The following is a 17,896-nucleotide window of genomic DNA, read 5'->3' as shown; positions in this document are numbered from 1 at the left end:
ATGTTAGTCTCCCTTTCTCCTCTCTCTAAAATAAATAAAATCTTTAAAAAATTTTTTTAAATGTCCCAAGACATTTATTGAATTTCTTTGTAAAATAAAGTATATTAAAATTAATATGACTATAAGTTTATTATATCTCCTGGAGCTAGACTCAGAAATAGAATTGGGAACTTCCCAAGGACTATATAACCTGGCCTCAGGCCCTCTTCCTGTCTGACTAGGTGACTGCTGGCAGGCATATCTGTGCTCTGATCCTCTTCCTCTCTTAGTACAGTAAGGGTGTTGAGTTAGATTATCCCTAAAGTCTTTTTCACAACTAACATTTTGTGATTCAATAAGCAGAATAATTGCCCTACAAAAAGTTAATGTACCCTAAACAGGGTTGTCAGATAAAATACAAGAGGCCCAGAATGCCACTCCCTGTCATCTCATTTGTGAAAGTCGATTTCACCACTTCCCTATTGTGAGCTACCTTGTCTTCTGTCCTTAGCCTGAAACAGGTTGTAATGTCAACTTTTTGCTTCCTCCATTGCCTTAGCTACAAAATAAATTCCCAAAATTTAGAGAGGCTAGTTTAGAAATTAGAGAAAATAATAAGCAATGATCTTTTTCCTAGAACTAGCTGCCAGGACTACACCTCAACATGTTATTTACAGCCTCATTACTGACATTTCATCAGTAATACTGACCTATGCTACATGAGTTGTTATACGCATAGCATGCTTTAGTGGAAATTTTCATTAACCCCTCTGTTCTTGTTTTATTTTGGGGAGTTCTTACCATATGTTTGTTGAGTATTCCCTTAACATTCAAACAAACACAAAAACCTCCACTTAACTCTCCTCTGGCCCATTACCACCCTACTTCTCTGTCTTCTTTGATAATCTTACATTATCTTTACACACCATCTACACACACTCACCCCTTTATTCACTCCCCAATGTAGTAAAATCTGGCTTGCCCATCTTTTTTCTTCCTTCTGCCATTGAAATTCCTCTTCCTCAGGGTTACTGGTAACTTCCAAATTGTAGGATAAATCAGATAGTTTTCAGTCCAAACCTTACTGGCCCTCTCAGCAGCTCTGGTCAGTGTTGACCATTCTCCCCACTTCTGAAAACTACTTCCAGCATTCATAACAATACTCGGCCCTAACTGTCCTCCGACCTCCTTACTTCCCTGGCCACTTAGTGCCAGTCATCCTCAGCTACTCTTGTTCAAATACCTGGTCCTTAAATATTACTGGTTTTATATCAAGTCCATTTCACCTTTTCTTTACTCTCCCTAAGCCTATGGTTCTCAGTGTTTGATGCACATTCTGCACTTGTGAGTGAGGCTGCTTGCAAAAACACCTGTACCCCACTCAGCCAAGTTCATGTGGAAGTCAGGAGGAAACAGAGAACTCATGATAGGCACCTGGCTCTCAGTTTGTTTGTTTATTAATTTTGAAATGTATATTCATTTACTCTTCATTCAACACTCGTTTTTTTAGCATATGCTAAATCTCAAATACTAGTCCTAAAAATACAAAATAAAAAGTCAAGGTCTTGACCTCAGAGAGCTTACATGTTAGTAGAGAAGGCCAAAAAACCAACTAATGATATGAGGGCAGAACAGAAGGGCTACTCCAAAGGCCAGCCCACAAACACTGCCTTGGACTCTCACACAGGAGTCAGGAAAGGTGCCACAGCCAGGTTACTGTGATCTGAATCTTGAAGGACAAGTAGGAGGTAGCTACATGCATTCTATACACAGTGGTGCTTCTGGATAGCTGGAGAACAACATACTTTAGGGAATGTGATAGAAGATGCCCTTAGCTAGCTAGGCAGGTGCAGATTACGAAGACTGTGTGTTAGGTTAAGGTTAAAAACTTTCAACAATTTTTTTAAACTGAGGAGCTTTAAAATATATTAAACCAGGCAATGACTTAATCTAATTTGCATTTTAGAAAGCTCTCTCTGACAACATTCTAGATAGCAGCTTGGAAGGAAGGGTCTAGACTTGGTACACTGGAACCAGTTAGCATAAGCAGGCAAGAAATACAAGTGACTCTTGAACAATATGGGTTTGGAGTTCACAGGTCTACATATATGCAGATTTTTTTCAGTAAATATATAGTTGGCCCTCATATCCACCAAGTTTGCATCCATAGATTCAACCAAACACAGATGGAAGAGAGTATTTTTCATTTTGCACCTGGGAATCCACAGGTATGGAAGGCCAACTATATGCATTGTTCTGTACCTTCTACATCATTTTATGTGAAACTGGAGCATCCACAGATGTTGGTATCAGCTGGGGTCCTGGAACCCATCCCCCACTGATACTGGGGATGACTTAGTTTTGGAACAGTCAAAACTTACACTCAAATTTTAGCCTGTGTGAAGAGTCAGTCCCCCTACCTCTACTTTTTCAAGGATCAACTGTGTAAGAGTCAGAAATAAAGCAGTGGCAGAGGAGACAGAGAGAAGAGATGGTTTCTAGTGCTGTCACAGAGGTAGTGTTTCTAGGACTTTATGACAAATTGGCTGTTAAAGATCAGGGAGAGAGGATGCCAAAGGGGGATCCCGCTGTGTGGATTTAGTGACTGAGTATATACATCACCTCCACTAAGACTCATCTTCCCACCCTCCCTGTCAGACTGGACGTCAAAAATTTTACCCTACTAAAAGGGGAAAAGAACTAGTTTGGAAGGCCTGAATTTTCCCTTCTGCCCCACTGCAAAACTGAGCCATTGAACACCTGTTGGGACAAGGGTGTTAGAGCTATGACCAGAGCATCTGGGCAAAAGGAGGACCCCAGGTCTTGGCAGCTAGTGACAGGCTCATACTCTCACTAGTGAAGTGGTGGCCCCTATTGGTGACACCCAGGCACTCGAAGAGCATGGCGTAAAGTCCCAGCCACCAGGGCTGCTACGCTGGGCTCAGTCAGGAAAGGTGTTCGTAAGCATTGCAAAGCAGCCCATCATAAATGGAGGGCCAAGGCTATTGTCAGAAAGCTAGTGTCAACTGTCAAGTCTGAAGTCCAGACAGGTTAGAAATAGGAGATCAAGAGCGAGGCTAGATGTGACGAGCTTGGAACATGGGTCAAGACATGCAGTGAGGATATGAGGCCAAGAGAGGAAAAAAGCCACAGTCCTCTTGCACAACTCTGTTGGAAAACCTTGCTGCAAAACAGTTCACTTTACATTCATTAATACAAGCTAGATTTTTATATGGTTTCAATGCTCATTTTGTCTGTGTTTAGAGCCTTTGTGTAAGGCATAAGATTAGGCTTGTTGGCATCAAAAGTACTGTGTCTTCTAGATGGATGCATATAATACAAAGATCTTTTGCCTAAGAGACCAGTGAAACCTACATAGGATGGTCTCAGGCTCAGCATTATTAGTACATTCATGTATATTTCTAACTTTTAAACTTTCATTTACATCTCTTTTATTTTGCTGCATTTCCCAAGAGAGGATTTTCTATAAGTTTTTAAAGTTATTGCTATCAAACCTAAATTTAGTTTCTGTTGTATCTGTCTGCCCTCCAGTTTATCATATCAGACAGATATGTCTGCTGGCAGTGCAGGAACTTCAGCAACACTGGCCAGTGAGTCAGACAGCAGATTAGAGCAGCCTGACGATGAGGTGAATCCAGGTGTGAACTGGGCTTGTGTCTGTTTCCAAGGAGGCCCAATGTAGTGGGTAAGATACTGCAGCAAGAGTGTCTAGCTCCAGAGAAGGTCAAAGTCAGGCAAGTGGCCCTGAGGTGATTGTGAGCTGACCTTGTTTGGAGCTAGACCATAGCCAGCATCTAGGACAGGAAACTGGGACAAGTCACTAGCTTTTATCATGTGGTTTCACCAGACCCTCATGAGGTCCTGACAAAGTGTGCTGGCTCTACTTTCAGTGGAGAAGCAGCACATGGACCTGGAAAAAACAGAGGCTGTTGAGGAAAAGACTGGAGCTTGATGCCCACGCAGATGCTTAAGAGTCATTGCTGGCCCTTTGGATGCCAAGTCTAAATTAGGTCTTCACATTGGTAATTCCTGTGAAGGGTCATAGGCTGTTCCTAGGGAGGGTCCCCTCACATGCTGCCTGCCTGGGTCCTTGTTAACTCCACACACAAAGGGGCAGGGGTCTTACAAGGCTGGGGAAGGAGAGGGTTGGTTCAGATAGATTCACCTTTATTACCTAGAGAACATGGCTGGTTTTCAACCCACAATTCTATGGGCAGGGTTTGTTCACCTCAGGTAATGTATGGATCTTTTTTCTTCCTAATTTAATTTTTTGTTCATATTTAGCTTACATATAGTATTGGGTCCTGTTTGAAAGAAAAAATTCAGGTACTTTGAGAAGACTGTGTTCAACAGACTGGTGTCACTGTTTGTGTACTTTCATAAAGCCTCTATTAATTCTCCCTGAAAGGGGGTGGTGTTTTCATCCTTTTCTTGAGTAACCTCTTAGTTTGTCATAATTAACAGGCTTAATAGCATACACTTATTTATCCCTTCTATAAAACAAGTAACCATATGGGTCCAGCAGTCCCTTCCCTCTTGTCCTTCATCTGTCTCAGTTTGATGGACTCAATTAGGGTCCTGATGTGGAAATGCATCTCCCCCTGGTCCATATATACGTAATGTTGAGCATGATGACCACCTAACTCATCAGCATAAGCCCTTGCGGTTCCTAATGTTTTTTTTTTTTTTAATCTACAGTGCAGCAGTGGGAGAGAACAATCTGTAAATTATTCTAAATTAGGTCATAAGTCAGTATTCAGTGATTAAACCTCTCTGTGAATTTGCTAAGGTCTTTGGAAAACTGACTGAGTTTTTATTTGCAAAGGGCCAAGTCAGACGTAGAAAAGGGAGCACATACCTGAATAATCTCCTCACCAGGCTCCCAATTTGCCACTTTCCTCAGAGGTAACACGTTAGGGTTTGGGTGATAGTTCTGTTCCTGGAGTGGTAGGACTGTAAGCAGGGGCAGGTGCCAGTAGTTCTAAACAGAAGAGGGATTAAAGAGTGGCTGCTGCCCTTTGAGGGGCGGCAGGGGAGTAAGCTGGGAAGCAGGCTGTTCCACCCTCAGATCAGTTTTCTTTGATCCTCTAGAGACAGAAGAGGCATCTTGCCAGGACTATGAGGTGTCCTCTAAATCATTTGACATTGTGGCTTCGCACATCCTACAGGATTCCCTTAAATCTCTATCTTGGTGTAAAGGGCCATAAACATCTAAATATAAAGTATTTTACTCCATTTGCCTTCATTTTTGCAAAACAAATCTAATTGGAGAATAGTGTTATAATTCAGAGATTCATTTACAGGCAGAGACTACAGCCACGGTGAGCAGGAAGCAGTTACTGAAGACATAACCTCACCCTCATCACCCCACAAACATTTCAGGGATGGAAGTCTTTAAGGAGGGAATGAGGTAGGATAGTAAAAAGCTAGGAAAATTCCTGGGAAAGTGGAGTGGAGAAGCTGAGACAAGATAATTAAAGAAGGCCAAACCATTTTAACAACCTATAGCCAGCTAGTGAATTATAAGACCTTTTTTCCCTAACCAAGGACACTTGAGAGCAAATGGTTTACACCTCTTCTCCCTGACCAGAGAATATACAACTTAAATCACCCTGGCCGGGGACATAGAGGACAGAGCCCTCAACAGTAGGTGCTGTTGTCATGAAGACCTAGCCAGCCCACAGGAATTCAAGGCCCCAACAATGTGGCTTCCTGTCTTGTCTTGCTTCTTGGTTTATGGTGGTGTTTCAGATGCTTGCCAAAATCAGGGATGAACCTCTTCTCTGAATTAACCCTAGTTTATTAAGGAAGGAAGGCTGGCCTGCCCATGTAGCAGAAATTTCAGGCACCTTTCTACTGCCCCTTTCTCTATGCTGCTCAGGAGGCTCCTTCTCGGTCTTCATGTGTCCACAAATATGTATGAACCTACTCCCACCACCATTCTCTGTCAAGAGTGGGGTAAGGAGGAGGGGTTTGGATATAGGCATCTGCCTCTTAATGAACCACCTCTTTTGAGGCTACTGGAGACAAGCAGAGCTGGATGACTTTTTGGAAGTGAGTTTAGTGAACGGATTCTTTTCTGTTTTTCAGCAGCCACAGAAGACAGCAAATTGGCAATTTTTGCAAAAAGATTCCTCACATAAACTTTGCAAACTCTATAGAATTTATTTCTGCAGTAATATGAAATGCATCTATCGAAGAAGAGTGGGCACAGGTAGTATAACTGATTTCAGTATAGTGCCAAACAGCCATGATTTGAAAGTTTCTTTTATGTCCTACGAGAAAGGAAAAATCCATTTTATGCTTAGGGTTGGAAGCTTTAAGCCTTATGGGGATGAGGGTCTCTGTAGACATTTGGTATTTGGGCTCCTAAACTGCTTGAGGATGGGGCCCTTCTTAGAATAGATGCTAAAAGAAAAAAAAAAAGGATTGCTTTTTATACATGCACTTCTTTTTTCATCCATCTTTTTCTGTCTTTTCCCTTTTCCTTTACTTCTTTTCCCCAAATATTTCTTTTCCTTACTGTTTATCTTAAGCTAGTCATCATGACCCTGAGGCAGGTCCAGAAATTGCCTGCTCTGCTTTAGACATAGCTTCATCATTCCGTCAGCATCCAACTCCTTCTAGCTCTTGTGGCTCTAGCTGCGCTCACAGCCCTGCTCCTGGGACCCGGAGTTACCCGCCGCAGGGCCACGGGCGGGAGGGAGTGTGCACCGGAGGCCCTCTGGGACTGCCAGGCCCCAGGCACCAGGTTCCAGACCATCCTTCTGTTCCCCTCCCGCTTCGGTTCGGTGAACTCAAATGACCTTCGCCCGCCTGGGATAACAAAGGAAGTGATCAAGTTTAGAAATGTGCCTGAGGTGGTGGGGGAGGGACTGGCCGCACCTTCCAGCTGGGCTGCGCCAGCCACGAGACCAAATTAGGATGTGCGCGCAGCCTCCGTCTGTGCAAAGGTTCAGAGGGCCGTGTGCAAAGAGTGGAGCTCGGTTTCCAGAGAGTGGCGCTTGCCCAAGCCTGGCGGCCTTGCGGCAGCGCCTCTTCCTGCCCGGCTGTGGTGAGCAGGGCGGGCCGGACCGGGGCTTTCCCCCCGTGGGGAACATAGAGGAGGGGTCTTTCCTCGCCAGCAGGGCCTGTGGCCATGGGAACTGATCCCCGCAGACTTTCACCCAAGCCTTTCCATAACTGCACTGGCTCCATCCTAAACAAGCCCGCCGGGGCGAGTCATTCAAACATACGGACAAGATCCTCACTTGAGCTGGTCGGAAAACAAACGTGTTTATCAGCCCTGGGCTGAGAGATCTGGCCGGTTTACTGCACGCAAAGGTCTGAAGCTGGCCAGGTTCAGGACGCTGCCCAGCGGTGTTAACGCTGTGTTAGCCAAATACACCCCAGGGTAGGGGTTGTGCAGACCACAGTTACCGGACCACAAGCGAGAGTCAGCATCCTCTGTGGTGTTTGATGGCTTCCAGGACACCTCGTTCTCCTCAGAGGTCTTCAGAATCCAGCACAGTGCCATTGTCTTCCTAAGGTGCTTCAAGAGCTTCAGCAACTCCAGCCTGAGGGCTGGGCGGTGAGCAAGGGATGCCGCAACCTCCAGGCCCTGTTTCCTTCTGCCCTCACCCCTCTCCCACTGTGAGCCCCTTCTCACTCTCTCACTCCACAGCGAAGCAAACCTCACCCGGGCTGAAGCCTCCTGAGGCTGTGGGTCGAGATTCCAGGCCCTCAGCCCCAGGCGGGGAGCCAGTGTGTGCTGGGTCCGGTGGGTTGGAAGAACGATGTCGTGTTCTCTCAGAGCCCGCTCCGGGGTGGGGTGTGTGCCGCTCCGGATGCCTCCTCGGCCGTGGGCAAGGTTGTGCAGTGGGGGGCGGGGGAGGGGCGGCCCACAGCGCACCCCTTGCCCTCTGCCCTAGGTGTTCTCTGCCATGGCTCAGAGGCTCAGGTGCCCAAGCCTGCTCTCCCTAAAGTATTGGAGAGTTAGCATCCCACGGAGGTAAACACTTTCCTCTTTCACCTCCTGGTCAGACGAGCTTCCATACAGCATTTCAGACAGTCCCAGATGAGGCGTCAGGTGGATAAGTCATCCTGTGTGAGCCTCCCTCCCTCTACCACTCTCTCCTGCTTCCAATCCAGTGCGCGTGCGTTCTAGGCTCTGCTCTGGAGGGGCGGCGGGAGGTGGGGGGGGCCTAGAGTACGGTATCTGCAGACTTGGACTCATTCAGAGCCCTTTATTGAGAAGTTCTCTCACAACTTATTTTACTTTCAAAATTCAGTTCCTCTGAGTACATTTCTATCCCTGTTATATGTCTCATTATTTTAGACTGAGAAGTCAAAAGCAAAATTAGACTTAAGTAACCTGAGGGGGTTTTCTGTTTTGTTTTGCATTAACATTCCTTACTTTGGGGATATCTATACTTTCTTTGAATATGCGGCACTCATATTTTGCGTTGAATATGCCCCTGATACTGTTGTTATCTTTAGCATTTTCATAAGCTGCAAAAGAGGAAGTTAGAGAGATTGCTCCCTGGAGGCAGAACCAAACTGCGGGCCTTCTTCTGCTTTTAGTTGCAGTGAAAAGTGATGTTTCTGCTGGAGCTGTGACTTGAAGGCTTCTCTAATTATTTTCTTAGTGTGAATTTCTAGAAAGTTAAAGTCAAAGGGCACAAATAATTGCATATAACCAAATTGTCATCTCATTGAGATGTAGCAATTTAAACTCACAGCAACATCCCTGGCCTGTAGCTCAGTTGGTTAGAGCATTGTTGACATATGCCAAGGTTGTGGATTTGATTCCCTGGTCAGGGTACATACAAGAAAACCAATGAATCCATAAGTAAATGGGACAATAAATCAATGTCTGTCTGTCTGTCTGTCTGGCTCTCTGTCTCCTTTCCTCTCTCTCTTTCTCTCCAAAAAATCGATAAATACCCTGGCGGGTGTGGCTCAGTAGATTTGAGTGCTGGCCTGTGAACCAAATGGTTGCTGGTTTGATTCCCAGTCAGGGCACGTGCCTGGGTTTGGGCCAGGTTCCCAGTGGGGGGCATGTGAGAGGCAACCAGACCTCTCTCACATATTGTTTCTCTTCCTCTCTTTCTCCCTGCCTTCCCCTCTCTCTAAAAGTAAATAAATACAATAAATATTTTTAAAAATCAATCAATAAAAATTTTTTAAAAACTCACACCAATAGTATAGAACAGCACCTTTCCCTGTGCCCTTCTCCACACAGATGTCCTGCTTTAATTTAGCATTTCTTTGATTCTTAGTGAAAATTGGAAGAATATATGCTAGCAGCTTACATTTCTTGCTTTGTAAAATACCTGTTTCTTTAAACAATCTTTAATAGACCTTTTTAATGTCTTAAACAATTCCTAGTTCTCTATTGCTGGCTTCTTAACAGGACACACCACCTGATTGATTGTAGACGTAGAGCGAATGAAAGCTTCATGGAAAGACCACGTGTCTGTAAATTAGAAAGTAGGTACAAGGTATGACTTTCCAGATATTCAGAGATTTCGTTTTATCATTTCCGAGCTGAGAGTGCTCTGTAGACTGGAATTGTCCTGAGACAAGACAGGCACATCAAGTAAGCACCATACCACTCACTGCCTGCTGCAATCCCTAATTTTCCTGGTCCTCAGTGCTTCAGTTGTCATCTCTACTTTAGCTGGTCAAAATGTCTTTCAGCTTACTGTATCAGTCTGTTTCAGCCAGAAAGGGTTGCTCAGCTTTACATCTTAAGAGACTTACCCAGGCACGTCAGCATCTGAGAGATTGCCATACTCTTTCATTCCAGTTGTAGTAAAAACCATGAAGGACCTTGCTAATAAAGAAAGGTTCTAGGAACTCTAAACTCTGTAACTTGATTGCCATTCCCAGTAGGCCTGTACAGATCTAGGAAAGTAACAAGCTGCAAAGTAGCTGCTTTAGAATACCTGTCCCTCGCTGAAGCAAGGCCACTTGCATGGTTTACATATCAAGTCCATGTGACTATTATTGGTATTTTCAATTTCCAAAATGATGCCTTGATACATTTCTGTGGACTTCTGCACCAGGAGGATATATGTAGCTGTTTTCACACCAAGGTATTTTCCCTGATTGCTGTATCTGTTTTTCCTTCAGCAGTCAAGCTCAGCAGGTCATGTTCTACATACCATATTTAGGTCTATTTCCAGGAAACAAAGCTGGACTGTACTGGACTGTACTCTTTCCTTACCCATTCCCCACCAGCTGAGCTGTCTGTCCTGCTTACTGCAGAAGCAGTATGAGAACCATACAGAGCGGCTAACAGGATATTGCTTTGAAAAGTCTAAAGCTGCCCTCCGCTGAAGACGCCCTAGGCGTTTGGTAGAGATAGCAGTGAAGCAACAGAAATAACTATATTATTTAGTGTCATGTCATTTTCCTGCTGAAAAACTTTCAGTGACTCTCCTTTGACCAAAGTCCTAAGAGGGTCAGTTAATGGCCTTTGTCTGTAGAGAGGTGATAGCAGCCTGCCAGATGGGAAGCAGGGAGCCTGTGCCCTTGAGGCGCACATTGTGGGGGTGCCCACAGGACCTGAGCCAAAGAAGGATGGGTATCTATTTATAATACCTTCCAAAAGGGGTTCAAATTGAGGCCTTGGCCTCATATAAGGTGAGATCATAGATTCATACACCAAAAAGCAACAGAGGAGGAGATAGGGCTGTGATATATTAATGGAGATGCAGATACCGTGTAGATTAACCGACAGAGGCCTCTGTGCCTGAGACATGTGACTTGCTGTGGCCTCACTGGAGGTGCCAGCTCCCTGGTGATAAAATATCTTGGCTTTGCAGTCACAAACCCTGGGTTCAAATTCAACTTTAACAGGCTTTCAAACAACCTACTTAATTTTATCTGTCAAGGCTCCTTAAAGGTGTTCATGAAGTTAAATGAAGTAACAGATTTTTGTACTTTTTCAATGAAAGCGCTATTACTATTACTTTTATAAACATAAATATCATTCTGCCTTTGTGTCAGGTTTGAGGTTAAATCCGTCTCCCCAACATGTAGACAAAGCCTGATCTGTTTGATGTCTTTTTTCCCACTCAGCAATGACCCCAAAGCTCCCAAAGTGTGTTGTGTGCAATTGTCCATCAATATCTAGTGGTGTCATGTTTCTAAATTTTACCTCTTTCAATAGAAACCTCCAAATTAAGGGTAGCCCCAGCCACCCCCTACATTCCTGTCAGGAGACTGGCACACACCCAGCAGAGCTTAGGGAGAAGTTGCCACCAATGAGAAATGGTGTTCAAGTTGTGCTTCTTCCTTCCAGGGACTTCCCAGATGACCCAGGTGTGCAGTGGGACACAGAGAGTGTGGCCGGCGTCCTGCTCCAGCACATAGAAGTGAATAACATCAACCTGGTAAGGGGACCCGCTTACAGAACGCAAAGCTGGGCCCAGTCCCACCTTTCCTGTGGCTGCTCTCCCACATACAGCCCTCCTCCAGGGCCATGCTGAAAGGATGCCAGAGCCTCCTGATGACAGTACACCTTTTGTGAGGCTGAGTAACTGTGGTGGCAGCACTCAGAGGCACAGGTTTTCCCCAATGTGTCCTCTTTTCCTTCTCCCACCCCTACCTCTGTCCCACCACCTAAAAACTCCTGGACTCTGTGCTGTAACTCTCATTTGTACACAACTTCACCTTTCACCAAGCATTTTCACAGTTATTATATCATTTTAACTTTAGAGGTAAATGTTGTTGTAATTCTCATTTTATATCAAGGAAATTGAGGTTTCCAGAGGTCAAGCAGCTAGCCTGAGTTCGGCAAGTGGTGAAACTAGGATCTTAAACCTCAGTTCCAAAAATCACAAGGATAAATTCATACCCCCTACAGGGAAAACATCTGAGTCACAGTTAGGGCAGCAGTGGAGGTTCAAGTTACTTGCAGAGGTGGACAAGTCCAGGAAAGCCCCTCTCAGCTCTCCTAGGACCCACAGCAGTGGCCTTGCCACTGGTCAATTTTAAGGCTGCCTAGGAGGCTTGCTGTTCACTTCTAAAACAACAGTAATCTTTCATGAGATAATACCTAAAATTTGACCATTTAAAGCCCCAATCATATAAAAATTGGATATTGATAAATCCTCATTAAAAGATGAATCCTTCTAGCAGAGAAACATGTTAGGCTTTTACCAATGATGAATTCGTGGAGTGAACTGATTTATTAGACTTTTCATAAGAACAGATTTTCATTGACTTATTAGACCATCTTTGTTTTCTAATGACAGAAGAGCACCTAACTGGCTCACTCCAAATCACATGCAAGTGGTGATGCAGGTGGACCCATGACCTGTCAGGGCTCATCTCTTTCTTACTCTGTGCATTGACTTTATTATTTTTTTTCCTGGCTGGAAAAATGGTCACCAACAGCTTGCATGTCCACACCTCCTACCTATACCTTACCAGGGAGTCTGAGTGTGAAAAATGGAGGGTTCTGTCCATCAGCGCAGGGGTCACACTCCCTGCGCATTGACTGTGCCAGATGTTTAAAAAGCTGTTTAACATACATTGCTGTTAATAGGGAAACTCAAATTCTCACAGTGCACTGGGACTAACTTCCCTGGGCTGCATTTCATGCAGTAGTAGAAGCGTAGGGCCCTTCTGACCCTGCGGCCAGTGTGGGCCTGAGTGGCCACAATGAGCTAAGTATGGGTTTCCTTTCACACAGACCCATGGTCCCTGCACGAGGAGGGTTAATACTGGGCAGACGGGAAGTCACTCCATGGCAGTGTCCTGTACCAGGCTGAGTACACAAAGCTTGGAAGGGTCCCAGTGCCACATCCAGACTGGAAGTGTCAACTGCACAATCAGAGAAGATGAAGCACCAATAGGGAAGCATAGACAGATGTGTGGAACACAGAGATAAATTCATGGGAAGGTGGTTCCTCACCTGGGCTGTGCTGGGAAAATGCCAAAAGCTTTCCTTTGTCCAAGGCCAAAGCTGGCTCTGCAGCCATTAAAACAGTGTGATGGAAGAAATCTGAGCTCTGTTTGGCCCCAGCTCTGTTGGATGCTAAGCTGTCTGTCCTACTCCCTGTGACAGCATTGAGAGAACCCCATAGAACAGCTGACAGGACAGAGCTTTGGAAAGCACACCTCTGCCCTCTACTGAAAACAGTCTGGGTGCAGGATCCAACCCCTCCCTGTATCTTTCATTCAACAAATATTTATTGAGCACCTGCTATATGATATTGAGCACCTGCTATATGATATTCACTATCTGTTGTGAACAGGGGTTGCAGCAACAAGCCAGATACACCTCGTTCCTGCTCCCTTAGGACAGGATGTCTCAATAGTGGCATTATTGACCTTTGGGGCGGGATAATTTTTTGCTCTAGGGGCTGTCCTGGGCATTGTAGGGTGTTTAACAGCATCTCTAGACTGGGTCCACTAAATGTGTCCCCCTCTACTCAGTAGCAACCCCCCATCATTCATCACAATAAAAATGTCCCTAGACATTGCCAAATGTCCCTGGGGAAAAAACTACCCCCAGGTGAGAACCACTGTTTTTGAGAAACCAGAGCAGTCCCACTATTGTCTCTTGTTTGTTGGGGACTGGGTCATATTTTGTTTGAACAAAGATTTCTGCAACTTCTACCCCTGAAGAGGGGTAGAAGATGGAGTCTATAAAGAACTACAGGAGCGATGCACAAGTCTGCAAATGTCTAGGGAGCTGGACACAACTCAGCTCAGCCCTCCTTGCAACAGAAAGAAAAGGGGGACTTTAAGAAGATGTGGACAGCTTGCTTTATGAATCACAAAATGGTCAATTTTTAGAAAAAGACCTATGTATTTTTGACAGAAATTCTGCAGTTTTGGATACAGCCCTTTATATTTGTTCATTGTGATTTGTTAATCATATTTTTAATTCTTCTATGTCTTCACTGATTTTCTTATCTATTTGTCCTATCATTTATTGAAAGGGGAGACAAGAAAGTGACTTCAGAGAAAATATTTCAAGGTCTATAGCTGGTAATCTTCCAGAATGAGAAAGACCTTAACCTACCATTTCAAGAAGCTCAATGAATCCCACACAGGATAAAAGGAAATCCATACATTGGTATATCATAATGAAACTGCAGCATTCCAAAGAGAAAGAAAATCTTAAAGATAGCTAAAAGAAAAGTCAAATTACCTGCAAAGGAGGAACTTTTTCTTATTCTTGATCTTTTCTCTGGTTGTTGAAATCTAGAGAAACATTTTTATAAATTGAGGGTAAACTTGACAGTTTGGAAAGAACTAGGCTTTGTCTGAGCCTTTGAAAACAACTAAAATTCACACACACACACACACACACACACACACACACACAAAGGTGTGAAATGAAGAAGAAACAGACCTTGGAGAATTTAAAAATGCCTGAGTCAAAATTCTCTTGTTCCCAAATCCGTTAACCAAGGGCATGCCCTTGGGCATGCCTGTGATAATAACCTGGCCCCAACCTGCTGCTTTATCTGATGGCAGAGACTTAGAGCTGAGACCCTCTAGCCTTTATTGCTGTATGGTTCTAAACACCTCCACAGGGCTTTATTTGATCTTCTCATCCCAGTGAGCAAAGTAGGGCAGTAGGGGGTGGAGGGGGCAAGGTGTGGGGGATGTGCTGCTCCAGCAGAGCTCTCTTGATAGCTGCAGGTGAAAAGAAAGAAATCGTCCCAGACACAATCTGTTGTTCTGGCAGGAGAGGGGATGGTGATTCCCTCTAGTGGAGAATACCCCAAGCCCTTCTCCAAAAATGGCTTTTATTAGGGTCAGAATGTGCAGGGGAATACAGCATACAGGCATAGCTTTTCAATCAATGTAGATCAATTGTTATCTACTGTCTGTAGATAACAATTGAAGAAATGCAGAGACCCTATCAGGGGCTGCAAGACATGCTGACGCCAGGTGGTCGGTCATTAAGGCGTGTTCATGAGATAAGGAGTGCAGGAACTCCTTATCCTTTGAACTCAAACATCTGGCTTATACCAACAGGGCTATCACTAGGCAGTGCAGGCTTCAAAGAATACAATGTATATTTCAGGTCTGATTTCCCACGGGAACCCTCAGTGAACCCTCAGTGTTAGTATTGGGTCGTGTCTGCTACTTGCTTTCCCGGTTTTCCAGGGAGACTTATTGGCCACTTCCAAGGCTTTGCTCAGCGGGGCTACAGTCTCCGAAACCACATGAAGTGGTCCCCAACAAGGCAGGTATTATATTTCTGACCTCTTAGATGAGGAAATCAAAACATTGAAAGTTGAAATAACTGCCCTGGCTGGTGTGGTTCAGTTGGTTGCATCGTTCTGTACATCAATAGGTTAGGGGTTCAATTCCCGTTCAGGGCATATACCTAGGTTTCAGGTTCCATCTCTGGGGTACATGTGGGAGGCAACTGGTCAATGTTTCTCTCTCATATTGATCTTTTTCTCTCCCTCTCTCTCTCTCCCTAAAATCAATAAACATATATATATATTTAATATTATATATTTTTTATTTTTAGAGAGAGGGATGTGGAGGGAGAAAGAGCAGGAGAGAAACATCAATCAGTTGCCTCTTTCATATGCCCCAACTGGGGACTCTTGTGCAACCCAGGCATGTGCCCTGACCATGAACTGAACCAGAGACTGTTTCTTTGCAAGACAACACTCAACCAACTGAGCCACGCTGGTGAGGGAAAACATATTTTTTTAAAAAAAGAAAGAAAGTTGAAATAACTTCCAGTGGTAAAGTTCTGTGACTTGCCCAACGGGCTGGGGTTAACTAGTGTTGGAGAGAAGAGCCGCTGCAGTTTCTCCCCACACCGCCCCTCCCCACTGCGTTGCATGGAAGCATGGGATCAGTACTTGAGTTAATATGGTTAACTTTTTTTGTAGACTGTATTTTTAAAATTTCTTAAAAAAATTTTAAATACAGTTGACATACAATATATTAGTTTTAGGTGTACAAAATAATACACTGCTGTTTCAGGTTCACAGAAAATATTGACCTGAAAGTACATCTCTAACCAACCCCACCCTCCACAATTTATTGCAATAAGTGAACATACATGACACATCACCATCATTCAAAGTCCATAGTTTAGGGTTCAAATTTGGTGTCGTATAACATGGGTTTTCACAAAGGTGTAAAGACCTATATTCACCATTATATTATTTGCTTTTTATAAACCTTTAACTCAGATTTTTAAAACATCCTTATAATTTTAAGCATACTAAAGTAGAGAGAATAGTTTAATGAACCTCTGTGTTCCTATCCCTCAGCCTCAATAATTAGCACACAGTCAATACTATTTTCATTTAAATACCTCCCTGCCTGCTGTGTTATTTTAAAGCAAATTCTTGCCATGGTGTTTCATATTTAAATACAAATTTAAGTATGCATTAGTATGCAATTCTATTTATTTTTAGGCAGAGGGGAAAGGAAGGAGAAAAAGAAGGAGAGAAACATCAATGTGTGGTTGCCTCTCACACGCCCCCTACTGGGGAGCTGGCCTGCAACCCAGGCATGTGCCCTGACTGGGAGTCGAACCAGCAACCCTTTGGTTTGCAGGCCGTTGCTCAATCTACTGAGCCATACCAATCAGGGAAAGTATGCTGTTCTAAAAGACATTGAATCTTTTATTAACATAACTATAATATTGTTATCACACCTAAAAATTAATTAATATCAATGTTTTGCATTTCCAATGCTCTGATGTCATAAATATGTTTTATTTTGTTTTTATTCTTGCAGCTTGTTTGAATCAGGATCAGTTGATAGGACTTTAAACTTTCTTTTAATCTATAGCCCAAGCCTCCAGCCCATGTTCAATAAAAGTTAGCTGCTCAGAATTTTCTGTAAAGGAAGTCAACGTGTTTTACAGTCTAGTATAGAAAGACCAGCAGTGAATCCCTTCCCAGCCTCCTCCAAGCCTGGTTCCCGGCCCCTTCGTCCATGCTGTGTGGTCATCTTCATTCCTTGGGGATAGCTTGCCTCTTTCCATCACCCTTAGCCAACCACTACTATTCCTTTTTCTGAGTCCTTGATTTCTTTAAAATATTTCTTTTATTATTCAAACTATCCTTTTAATATTATTTTTTAAATTGTTCCCTGGGCTTTTTTAAAATCCACGTGTGTAGAAATGAAATGCTGGAACCTAGACTAAGCTTTTAGTTGATAAGCAAATCTATATTTGTGAACATGGCAGCAGAGACAGTCTATGAATAAACACATTTCTTCTGTGAATTTAATCTCAGGATGTGGTGGAAATTGTCCCCTAAAGTTTTTGTGCCCTCAGTAAGGCACAAGGAAAAGAGACCCAGTTAATCACGTAGCAATTCTGTGAACAAAGTTCACATGGCAACCAGCCAGGAAAAGTAAATGTGCTCATCACTGGCTAGGCAGATAAGAAACAGAGATACTCTGGGCCCAGGGTTCTACCAGGGCCAAATTCCACTCTACTCCACCAGTAAGGAACAAGAATAAACAGGAAAATCCCGCAACGGAAAAGTCTCCCTACGATTGGCCAAACCGATAGTTGCACGCCATTGATCTGAGCCAAAGTCAGTTCATGTGAACTCAAAATGTGAAAGGTTTCATGTCTCTGCCCTCTTCTCTCCTTCCTCAAGGTATGGGGGGACAGCTGGCCTGGAGCCAGGCCTTAGTGGAGCCCCATGTTTCCCTGCAGGTGGTGACCTTCGATGCAGGGGGCATCAGTGGGCACAGCAACCACGTGGCTCTGCACACAGCTATGAGGTACACTTGGGGTGGTCGAGGTGGCAGGGTCTTGCTTGTTTGCTCAGGGGCAGGTGGTTTCAAAAGTGCTGCCCCCTCAGTATCTGAGCCCCAGGAAACTTTATTATCAGATAGCCAGTGTTGTTCATGATGCTCATTGCACCTCACTACATCCTCCCCGTGAGAACTC

At 44.1% G+C, this 17,896-nt stretch overlaps 1 protein-coding gene across 10 annotated transcripts in view; it reads left to right on the top strand.

Moving 5' to 3' along the window:
* PIGL (phosphatidylinositol glycan anchor biosynthesis class L) overlaps positions 1–17,896 on the top strand; it is a 92,272-nt gene that overhangs the window by 41,673 nt on the left and 32,703 nt on the right. For all 10 annotated transcript variants that reach the window (XM_036032939.1, XM_036032934.1, XM_036032938.1 and 7 more), the window contains exons 3-4: positions 11,291–11,381; positions 17,660–17,727. In XM_036032939.1, coding sequence (XP_035888832.1) covers positions 11,291–11,381; positions 17,660–17,727 — 159 coding nt within the window. The remainder of the gene's footprint in view (positions 1–11,290; positions 11,382–17,659; positions 17,728–17,896) is intronic.

This window comes from Phyllostomus discolor, chromosome 8 (assembly GCF_004126475.2).
Source record: "Phyllostomus discolor isolate MPI-MPIP mPhyDis1 chromosome 8, mPhyDis1.pri.v3, whole genome shotgun sequence".
NCBI lineage: Eukaryota > Metazoa > Chordata > Mammalia > Chiroptera > Phyllostomidae > Phyllostomus > Phyllostomus discolor.
This window is presented reverse-complemented; position numbering and strand designations above follow the sequence as displayed.